General features: G+C 56.9%; 1 protein-coding gene across 1 annotated transcript; it reads left to right on the top strand.

Annotated features, from left to right (window-relative positions):
- The first annotated feature begins 296 nt into the window (after positions 1-296).
- On the top strand, positions 297-11,357 carry CUNH16orf78 (chromosome unknown C16orf78 homolog). Its single transcript, XM_037066305.1, has 5 exons — positions 297-485; positions 3,349-3,459; positions 3,901-4,030; positions 8,439-8,691; positions 11,210-11,357. Exons 1-5 carry the CDS (start codon positions 297-299, stop codon positions 11,355-11,357), a joined length of 831 nt encoding a protein of 276 aa, XP_036922200.1.
- The last annotated feature ends 269 nt before the right edge of the window (positions 11,358-11,626 follow it).

Below are 11,626 nucleotides of genomic sequence, written 5' to 3'. Positions count from 1 at the left end.
GTGGCCCACCCCCGACCCCCCTGTAGTCCAATCCTTGGCCTCAGGCTCGCAGAGAGTTACAGTGCTTCCCTTCAGCACAGGCAGCTTCATCGGTCATTGTGCGGTCACAGAGTCACTGCTGCACTGCGGAGAGTGACCTCACAGTCATCCTCTGGGCCCCTCCAACCTCGGCCCGGAAAGCCAGTGCCCCAGCCGCTGGCCTAACTCTGCCCTCTCTGTTCCCTCCTGGAGGCCGAGCCCTCCCACTGAGTCCCCGGGCCAGGCCCTAGGGATAGAGGGGCGGACACAGGGAGAGCATGCCACCTTCTGACCCAAGATCCCCTGCCAGCCCCACGGGGTCAGAGAAGCCCGAGGACCCGAGGGACATGATGCCCACGGAGAGGAAGTCCATGTGGCGGACAGCGGAGGAGAGGCGCATGTCCGACCTCACCCGGGTGGTCGAGTGGCTGGAGCGCAGGCAGGGCAAGAGGGACCAGGCTGCCCAGGTGCGTGAGATGGGGCCGCCACGTTCTCTCATCCTCACCAACGCGACTGGGCTCTGCGCCCCCAGAGATGGAGGTGGGGGTGCGGTCTTTCCTGGTGAAGGCGTTTCCAAGGCGTGGCCCCGAGTCCTCGAGAAAAGCAGTCCTGGGTTGTAAGAACGGACAGGTCTGGGTTTTCTGAAGGAAATGCCGGAGAAGGGGAAGGTCAGGGGGCCCAGGGTAGGGAGGAAACCGGAGACTTGAGGCCACGCGGTCAGTGCCTGCGGAGGTCTGAGGGGCGGCAGCTTCTGGGGTCCTTTCCACTGGGGTCCAGACACTCGTGTCCTCATGACGGCTCCAGGGTCGAGGGGCATCCCCTGACCCCACTACAACTCCCACTCCCATGACGCTGCCTCTGCACGCTGCCCCAGGTCGGGCCGGCCTGTCCCAGTGAGTCCAGGCTGCAGGAGCAGAGCCCCACAGACGGCGGACATGGGGCGAGTCCGCGAAGGCCTCCTTCCCCGCAGGTCTGCGGCCTGGGTAGCCCTGGGCCGAGGCAGCTGTGGGCTTGGGGTCTGGTGGGGTCCCACCTCCTGACTCGTAGATGGCCGTGTCCTCACTGTGGCCTCAGGGGACAGAGGCAACTCTGTGGGGGTGCTTTTATAAGGGCACTGACCCCATCCATGGGGCCCCACCCCCACAACTCAATGCCCCCAAAGGTACTACCTCCTGATACCATCCTGGTGGGAGTTAGGACCTCAACACATACCGGTGGGGACACCCATACTGTTCAGTCTGCAGCACTGTTCTTCCCTCAGGGCACCCCCACAGGGCCCCCCAGGCTGTAACCTATGGGAAATCAAGTCACATCCTAGGAAAGCCATCTCCTCCATGGAGGAGTCCGCCGACCCTGGCTGTCCAGTCCCAGAGCAACACGGGTGGAAAACAGCAGCACTGAGGACCATGCTGGCTTCCAGCTCGGGGTCAGCACTGGCCCTGTTCCCTGGCTGAAGGAGGGGGCGCTGTGGGGAAGAGGAGACGTTTGCTTGAGCTCAGAGTTAATTAAGGGGCGAGCCCGGTTGCAGACTCAGGTGGATCCAGTTCCCATGTTCAGGGGCTTTGCCGGGCCAGCTCCCCCCCGCCCCCCCCCACACACAAGCCCTGCACTGCTCTCCCCAGCTCTGCACTCCTCGCCTTTCGGGAAGGCTCCCAGCCTGTTCATGCGCTTCTTGTCATTTTCAGTCAGGGCACTGGCCAGCCGATTCCACTGGAGGGTGTATCTGATGCCCAAGTGCTACCCTTGCCCCCACCCCGATTCTGGGGCTGCAGAGGCTGGACCTCTGGGCGCTCAGAACTCCGACTGCCACCAGTCACAGAAGTTGTGCTCCCATCTGACAAATATGTTGGCTCCCATTTCTTCCCATGAAGATGATGGTCTAATAATGTTTGCACAGCTATACCTTATATGTGGCCTTTATCATAAATAATTTTGGACCCAGGGATGGAACAAATTTAAGTGGAAGAGAATTAAATCTTCAAGGATCATGACCCTTCCCAGGAGCATTTGGGTTTTGAAAGAAGCAACAGAGAAAGAAGGTGATGCTTCTGTGACAGGCAGGGGACCCTTCAGTGAGGCCGTCACAGCAGTGCGGCCTGTGGCCACCTGTCCCTTGTCCTGGAGGTCCAGGACTTCCCCCATTTCAGCATGGGCTGCAGTACCACCCAGAGGGCTGTGGCCCTGGGGCCCGTCCAGCCCCTCCCAGGTCCCATGTCTTGGCCACAGGGGCCGATGACTCTGGCTGTGGCAGGAGCACGTGGATTCCACCCAGCTCTCCCCCAAAAGGGGGGGCTGCTCCCAGGACTCCTGGGAGTCAGGGAGAGACCGGCCTCTGGAGATGCTGGCTGGAGCCTCTATTCTCAACCTAAAATGTGCACCCCCCTCCCCACTAAGCAAGACAAGTCGCAGAGGTGGCCTCAAGCCCGCCTCAGACAGCTGCCTGCCCACGCCCGACCAGCTCAGCACGACACCCCTGCCCCTTCCAGCGTCACTCATGAGAGTGGAAGGCTCCTCGCGTCCATGCAGCTGTGTTCCCTGCATCTCACGATGACCCTGGGGGGCGGACCCTCCTACCGACCCATCTCAGAGGAGGGGACCGAGCCACAGAGAGAAGCCACATGCCCAAGGCTGCCCTGGCACTGGCTGCAGACAGGGTTCCAAGCCAGGTTACCACCTCCCCACTCCCATCAGCGGCGCACCCTGCGAGGGGACCCAGCCAATGTGGCCTTCCTGTGATGCTCACACCCCATCCACCCCTCATGGGTGGGCTCGGATGCCCCTCTTCGGGCCACCCCTCGCCAGCTCCCCATGCTCCTCACATAGCCGTCCTCCCTGCCTGCCCGGTGGGTGTGGAGGGCCGGGCATGTGCACGAGGAAGCCCACTTGGGGACATGGGGGGCATGCTCAGCCCCTGGTGGCCGCAGGGAGCCCCTGAGACAGCGGCAGCCCTGGGAAGACAGGATGGGTAGGCTGGGATAAAGGCAGGAGGGGCCTTTGGGGACAGGGAGAGAGCCCTGCAGGATTTGCATGCAAGGGCCTGTGGCCCTAGCCTAGAGGCCGTGGCAGGGGAGTCCCAGCTAGAAAGGCCACCTGGGGACTGGAAGGTGTTTGTACTGGGCCAGGGAGTGGAACTTTCTGTGGTGGGTGACAGGGAGCTGGTGATGGGTCCTGAAAAGGGACAGCTAGGCTGAGGGTGGTGGGACCTGGCGTGTCTGGAGGCAGAGGGACAGGGAGGGGGATGGGGGGGCGGACGGGGGGGGGCAGATGGGGGCTGAAGCTCTGGGTGGGTGGGTGGGTGGGGACACAGTCCTTTTCTCTCTGTCCCTTCAGAAGCGTGCCCTGATGGTGCCATCCCGTAAAGCCAAAGTGAAGGAAGAAAAGAAAGCCAAACTCACCCAGAAACAGGAAAAACAGAGCCACCACGTGTCATTCTCAGAGAAGGTAACACAGCCCCCCGCCCCCGCCCCCACCTGTTCCAGGCTCTCCTCTCCCGTACACTGTATGGCTACTTTCTAAAAAAATAATATAAGGCTCTAAAATCCGGTCCTGCCTCTCATTAATACCAGATGACATTGCCCTCCCTCCACCCCCACAAGCTCCCGCCTAACCACCCACCCCACCCCCCTCCCCATGAGGTGAGCACCTGGTGTCAGAGGGTCCTGTCACCCCCCTCCCCATGCCACTCAGGAATGCCGGTGGAGAAAGGAGGGGGGCCCCGTGCCCCCAGGCTGCGGCTTCCCTGGGACACAGTCACAAAAGGCACCAGCCTGCCATCCCCGCCTCCTTGCCACCTGTCAGTGAGCCCTCCACAGAGCTCCCCCGGGGGTGGGGGAGGCCACACCTGTTCCCCAGCATGTGACCTCTGCCCTGCTCCCCTCCAAGGAGCCAGAGGTGACCAGCAGGAGGGACAGGGACGCTGTCACCTACCGAAGGCTCTACGGAGTGGAAGCAAAGGGAAAACGCCTGAGCATGGTCCCTGGCAGCTACATTAAGGACGGCCCTGGGAAATCCGGTAAGGGGAGCACGTGTGCCCCAACAGACTCCACAGTGGCCCCCCAAACCTGGCTCCTCCCGAGGGACTGGAAGCGCGTGCCCTCCTGGGGCCACAGCATCCGGGGCAGCCCGGCCGTCTGGAGTGTGGGGCTCCGCTCCCCTGACTCCGGCTCCCGGGGTCTCCCATGAGGAGGTGGCTGCCAGGTCTACATATGTTCCTCTGCAATGGACCTTTTTTTAACTAGTTTTTTTCCATCCTCACCTGAGGATATGTTTATTGATTGGAAAGAGAGAAAGAGAGAGAGAGAGAGAGAGAGAAACATCAATGTGAGAAAGAAACATTGGCCTCTTGCCTCCAGTACACACCCCCACCAAGGAGCGAACCCGCAGCCTTGTGGTGCTCGGGGTAACACTCCAGCCATTGGACCACCCAGCCAGAGCTGTAATGTACCCTTTTTCCTCTGGCTCCTTTGGAGAATTTTTTGAGCAATTTTAAAAGAGATTTTACTTATTTTTTAGAGAGAGGAAAAGGAAGGGAAAGAGAGGGAGAGAAACATCAGTGTGTGGTTGCACCTTGTGCTCCCCCAGCTGGGGACCTGGCCCACAACCCAGGCGTGTGCCCTGATGAGGAATCGAACTGGTGACCCTTTGGTTCACAGGTTGGCACTCAGTCCACCAAGCCACACTAGCCAGGGCCCAATTTACTTGGCGTGCACACTGATGTCATTTGCTTCTGGTTTGTTGTGTTCTGGGGGTTGTTGAGCTTCTTGGTTTATAGTTTTCGCCAAACTTAGAAAACCTTGGCTATTATTTCTTTAAATATTTCTCTCTGTCCTCCACAGCCTCCTCTCTCTCAGGCACTACAAGACACATGTTCAAGGCTCCACAACTCCATGGGGTTTTTTTCTCGGCTTTTCTTTTTGGTTTTCTTTTTGTATATTTTTTGTTGCTATGTCTTCAAGTTCACTGATCTTTTCTTTGCAACGCCTATTCTGATGCTCACCCCATCCCACATGTCTTTCACTCCAGACACGGTCATTTTCATTCTAGAACTTCAGTGCACAGCGTTGTTAACATCCTGGGCCTCTTCTCACCATGCCCACGCCCTGCTGGCCGCACGGAGGACAGTTGCAGTGGCTGCTTTCATGTCTGGTCTGCCCATCCTCTGAGGTTCCCCTCCTGCGCAGGCTGGCTGGTCTCCTGTCTCCCCAACTGGGAGTCCTCACTGCCTGGGCCCATCCCGATTGTCTGCTGTCCCCTAATCAGGGAAGCCATGGGCTCTGCCTCAGTTCCCACCCTGTGCCGCAGGGATCGGCTGGGGCTCTCATGGGACTCACCTCATCTGTTTTGCTTTAAGAAAAGCAAAACTGTTCTTTCACAGAACAGGCCCAATTCTGCAACCGCTCAAGGTGGAGGGTCCGCCCCTGCTCCCCGTCTCGGCGGAAAGCGGAGGTCTCGGCTGGGCCTCTCCGACACAGAACACCGGCGGCTGCTATGGCGAGTCTCAACCCTTCTCCAGGTGGCCGCCCCCCGCCCCCGGTCAGGTCCCTGAAGGTGGCCTAGACTCCTTCCCCCAGACACCGCCCGGGGGAAAACGCCCGGACTCTGCCGGTGAAACCTGACAGGCTCACAGGAAGGACAGCTGGCTTACAAAGAACAAGGAACCAGAGCAGCACCTGGAAGGGAGAGACACACCGTTTCTGGGAGGAAGACCTGCTGCCCGATGACCCTAACGCTGTCCCCGGGCACACGCATGTCATCGTGTGTGACCCCGCACATGTGGGAACATGTAGGGACTCTCTCAGCCAGGCACCCCCCCAACTTCGGAACCTGCTCTGGGGGAGAGTTCAGGCCCCAGACTGAGGAACCACTGGTTTGAAATGAAAATCTGGACACACACTTAAAACCGCAAACATAGAAGAACGGTGGGAAACAAAACAAAACAAAACAGGGAAGCAACGCCAACTGACAAAGCAAAATTCAGGCTGAAAGAAACATAAGAGGAGAAGAGGAGAAGAGGAGAAAAAGTAACCTTACAACCTGCACACACCAAAAAATACAGCAGCTGAATAAACATTTAGAAGCACAAGGAGAACCTGATAGAGATGCACCTCTTTCAGAACCAGGTGGGTGGCACAGACAGTAACGGAAACCCGACGAATAACAATGCCGTGGACGGAGCCCAACTTCAGGTATAAACAGAGAACTCACGTTTTTATATGGCCAGAGAATACAATTGTCATCTATATTTTCATCACAGAGGAAACATCAGCCTTCCAAAAAGCAAAGATTTTAGGGCCACTCCCAGTGTCCTAAACCAATAATTAAAAATAATATTAAATTAAGAGGTACCTCCACTTAACAATTGGAAATAAAGACATGCATTTCTAAAATACCTTCTTATCAAAGGGGAAAAACACTAGTGAGAATAAGCCTGTTTTATACCAAAACCTGTGGCGGGGGGGGGGGGGGGGGGGGGGGGGGGGANCCGGTGGCGGGGGGGGGGGGAGGGGGGGAGGCAGAACCTGCAATCAGACAAAAATGTACAGGAAGGTCTGATAGTTGTGGCTCTTGTCTTCACAAAACAAAATTGACAAAGGAAAAACTAATGCTCTCATTCACTTGATAAGATAAAGAATACAGCAGAGAGAGAACTGACACATTAAATGCCGGCTGAGAGTAACGAAATACAAGATAAAAAGGGGTTGAAAGGACAAATCCAAAGCTAGCTTCTGAGAAAAGCACATGGTGAGTGACAGGAAGTCATCGAGAGCCTTCCTACAAAGAAGGGGGAAATACACCGGGTCTGGCATGAGAAGGGTGCGTCAGCGAGGATAAATACGGTAAACGAATCTTAATGGCATGCTTCCCGCATCTCTGTACAATATAGTTGGAAACCCAGAAGAAGTGAATAATCACCTCTCATACTACACATGATCAAAACTGATACAATAAAGAGCAGAAAAAGCCAAACAGCAATCTCTGTCGTAAACATCGGGAGACAGCAACACTTGGTCCCCGGGGACAAACGGCTTCACGCCAGCCCATTCTAACCTGTGAGAGCAAATGATCCCAAAGCCGCTCCAACTACTGCAGACTCTATAGAATACGGCCATTCTTGTGTTAATTTAACCAGCATCGTAATCTTAATATTACAACATTATGCAAAAGTAGGCCAATCTCACCATAATATAGATGCAGAAAATATAAAAACTTTTAGGAGATATACTCAGTGTATGAAAATATATTAAATATATCAATGTCTGCAATGAATAATATACCACGAACAAATGGGATTTATTATAGCAGGTTAGGAGTGGCCAGGTTATCCATATGAACATATAACAACTTATTACACCAATAAGTTAAAAGAAAAACCACAGGATTACTGATGATAAAAAAATCAATTATAAAATCAAGCACTTATTGCTGATAAAAACCTATGTAATCTAGGAGTAAAGCTGTTAAATGGTATAAAACATACACCAAAAGCAGTGGCAGATACCACACTACATGATGAAGTGCTGAAATCATTTTCACCAAAATCAGGAAGAAAATGAGTCATGCCTGCTCTGTTTATTGACATTGTTTTCCTGAGGGTCTAATACATCGAGAAGAGTATGTAGTTTTTATAAATATTAGAAGATATTTTCATTTTTCTTAATATTGCATATCTGTGAAACTCGACACATTCTAGTCAGAAATTAATAAAAATTGGTGTCCTGGTAGGTGTGGTAGAAAAAGTATTTTTTAAAAGCCTATTCTTTTTTCTCTCTTAGTCAGACCAGTTAGAAATGGGAATGGAAATGGGAGGAATATTCCACTCTCATCAGCGAAAATCTGTAAAATACTTAGAAGTAAATCTAACAAAGAAAAATGTAAAGTCTCTAAGCTCTACCCCCCAATAGTACCTCATTTGGTACAGATCCCACATTTGGGCACATTCAGACACTCACCAGTTCATATGTATCTACCTTTTGCCTTTGTGCACGCTGTTCCTACCACCTGCACACGCTGTTCCTCCCCTCTGCAATGCTCCTCTCTCCCCCTTTCATCTGTTTCCTTTAGAAACCCAGCTCAACCTTGTTCTCCTCTGAGATCTTCCTTCAACCCTTCTAGGCTGGAGTTCCCTCTTAGGTGAGCACCATCGGGGGGCGGGGAGAAGAAAAATCGAGAGAAGGTGATAAAGGAAAGAAGGGAGAGGATGGGAGTCAGGGAGTCAGGAGGGAGGACAAGACGCAGGTCACACAGATGCTGAGGAGGAGAAGCTGCTGTGGCCTTGAAAAGACCTCGTGTCTCAGAGTAGGTGTGCTCGGAAGCCCACACCGTCTCCTGGCCTCGGCCCTGCCCCCCACCCCACGCCCCCGCCCACCCTGCCTGTCGCCTCTCTCGGGATCTGACTCCCACCGCCCTCTGTCCAATTGCAGACCTGGAGATCAGGGACCCAGTCATCCAAGAGTCCAGTCAGCGGTCGATGCCCTTCTCTCGACAGAGCATGGCGGAGACGGTGTTGCAGGACCCTACCTTTGTGGGGCGGAGGTCCACCCTGCTGAGAGACTGGGTCGGCAAGATACCCGACGCCGCCTACGAGCGCAGGCTGAAGAGCCTCATCGACAAGGGCTTGGAGTCCAAGGTGGAGATCCTGAGGATCCTGAAGCCGGAGGAGGTGCTGAGCTGCCGGTGAGCGGCCCTTGGGCGTGGCTGGTGTTCCGGGAGGGTGCGCTTCTCCGCTGCCGTCCCTGGTCCAGACCCCTGGCCAGCTTTCAGCTCCGCCTGGTGTTTCCGTTCATTTTGCAGTGGGAGCCCCTAGGGTCACTCGGAAGGAAAGAGTGGGCTGCGTGTGGCCTCAGGAAACCCCCCGAGAGTGTGAGGCTGTGGTGGCCAAGGTCAGCAGCCATCCTCNCCACCCCATGCCCCCGCCCACCCTGCCTGTCGCCTCTCTCGGGATCTGACTCCCACCGCCCTCTGTCCAATTGCAGACCTGGAGATCAGGGACCCAGTCATCCAAGAGTCCAGTCAGCGGTCGATGCCCTTCTCTCGACAGAGCATGGCGGAGACGGTGTTGCAGGACCCTACCTTTGTGGGGCGGAGGTCCACCCTGCTGAGAGACTGGGTCGGCAAGATACCCGACGCCGCCTACGAGCGCAGGCTGAAGAGCCTCATCGACAAGGGCTTGGAGTCCAAGGTGGAGATCCTGAGGATCCTGAAGCCGGAGGAGGTGCTGAGCTGCCGGTGAGCGGCCCTCGGGCGTGGCTGGTGTTCCGGGAGGGTGCGCTTCTCCGCTGCCGTCCCTGGTCCAGACCCCTGGGCTGAGCCCTGAAGGGGGGCCTCACCTGCCAGTGCACCGTGTCCTGAGTGGACACAACCTCTGGGTGCTGCCATTTGGGCACGTACGACCAATTGCTGGTGATGACAAACCCATATCCCCTGGTGGGTGACCCCAAAGGCAAGTGGTCCCTGAGCCCTCAGGAGCAAGGGAAGACCCAGGGACCAGGGTCACCGATAAGCAGCCGCTGGCCGGCTGGCCAGCTTTCAGCTCCGCCTGGTGTTTCCGTTCATTTTGCAGTGGGAGCCCCCAGGGTCACTCGGAAGGAAAGAGTGGGCTGCGTGTGGCCTCAGGAAACCCCCTGAGAGTGTGAGGCTGTGGTGGCCGAGGTCAGCAGCCATCCTCCCCAGGGGCCACCCACTCACTGTGGGGGTGTTCAGACTCCTGAAGGGACCCCGACACAGGGTGGGACCACCTAGTGTTCACCGCTCTTATTGAGGGGTCTCCGTCCTCACTTGCTGTCTCGTCCATGAGACCCACTAGCTCTCAGCCACACCAGGCCACCCCTCAGTCTCCACCCCAAAACCTGAGTGTACCCCCCAGCCTAATGTCGTCCGCCACTGTGGGGACATGACTGATGAGGCTTGGTGACCTTGGCAGAGGCCAGTCCCCCTGGCAGAGTTGAAGCAGCGGCCTGGTCTGCAGGTTGAAGGCGGCGGCAGGGCTGACCAGCTGGGAGATGGTCAGGTGGACCCGTGACCTGGCGGGAGACGAACAGGCAGCTTCTCCCGACTCAAGGGGGCTCTCGTCCCGGCTGCTTCCATGGCTGATGGCCGACAGCCTTGGGTCTGGCTGTGGGATCGGCAGGGCTCCTAACTGGCCTGGCCCGCAAGCAGACAGACAACCTGGGCTCCATGGTGGGGGGAAGATATTGGACAGAGCCCCTCCTCAAGGTAGGGGGTGAGCATTTGCAGAGGAAACCTCCAAGGGCAGAAGGAAAGTGTCCAGAACCAGGCCTCAGCGAGTGCCCACTCGTGAGAGCCTGCAGCTCCAGGTGGGCGGGGGTGGGGGCGGGGGCGGGGGCGGGCACTGTGGCGGGAGCTGGCAGCAAGAGAAGGCCCCGGTGCGGGGCTAGACAGAGGTGTGAGCCGGGGGTCAGAACAGGGAAGCCCTGGGCAGGTCTCAAAGGAGAGGCAGGGCTGTTCCTAATGGGACGGAAACCCCCGGTGGATCAACCTACAGCTCCTCCCCGTGCCCTGCGGCAGAGTGACCAGCCAGCCAGTGGGCTGGTGTGGTGGCCTGGCGTGGTGGCCTGTGTCCTTGCCCCGGAGCTGGGAGCACGGTCAAGGCCGATCCGTGCCATCCATCAGTGTTGTAGAGCTTTGGGCCTAATGTTTTTTCATTGTTTGAATATTTAGAGGAAAATACTGGCCTGCCCATCTGCAGCGCGCTCGGCCTGTCTTCCGGCCGTCCCGACACCGTCCGAGTGCTCAACACACCTTGAGTGGCCATTCCCTTACCCGCTTAACCCTCCCTCCATCGCAGAATTTCCTGTCTCCCTGCTGCCAGTGACCCCCCAGCGCACACTTGCCTTAGCCTTTCTTCCCAGTGACCCTTTTCCTCGAGATAAGTTGAGGCGTGAGTGGGGGTCACTGAGACAGGGAGCCCCCTGGGGGGAGGGGCAGGCAAGGGCAGGGCTTGGACTGGAGGTTGCCACGTGAATTTCCAACAGAGTTTATTACCAACGAGATGCCCAGCAACTCTGTGGGGTGTCCCACTTTTTAAAATAAGACCCCTGCCAGGCCCCGAAGTGTCGAGCCAGTCCCTTTGGGAGGTCCCCCCCCGCCGTGCAAAGTCTAAGCTCTTTTCAGTCCAGTGCAAAGCCATGGCAACACACCGCTCAGCTGACCGCTTTGACCCTGTCACGCACAGGTACCTGAGGTTGTCCCCGAACAACATCCGGACCCTGGTCAAGCTGTGCAAGGACGCGGGGATGTCGGTGGACATCCACCCTCATATGATCGAGGCGGAGATAGACGCTAAAAAGGTGTTCTCCCAGACCTCCACGGTGGCCCTCTGAGCCGCACCCGACCCATGGCCTGCCCAGCCTCGCTCTGCCCGGGGCCCTGGGCCGCCAGGCGCTGCCCTCCCGCACGGCACGCCCAGCCTTCAGACAGCAGTGCTAAGAAACAAGACAGGGCTGCACAGACCCGGTGCTGCCGCGGCATGTGTCCTGGTCCCCGGGTCAGAGCCAACCGAGGAGACACGGGGCTGTCTCCCGTTTCCCCCTGAAACACGCCTGGGGAAGGGCTTCTGGGCAGGAAGTCTGAAGGAAGTGGGAGAGGCGGG

Source organism: Sturnira hondurensis, unplaced genomic scaffold (genome assembly GCF_014824575.4).
Source record: "Sturnira hondurensis isolate 20B ecotype Veracruz unplaced genomic scaffold, ASM1482457v3 Scaffold0016617, whole genome shotgun sequence".
In the NCBI taxonomy this organism is placed as follows: domain Eukaryota; kingdom Metazoa; phylum Chordata; class Mammalia; order Chiroptera; family Phyllostomidae; genus Sturnira; species Sturnira hondurensis.
This window is presented reverse-complemented; position numbering and strand designations above follow the sequence as displayed.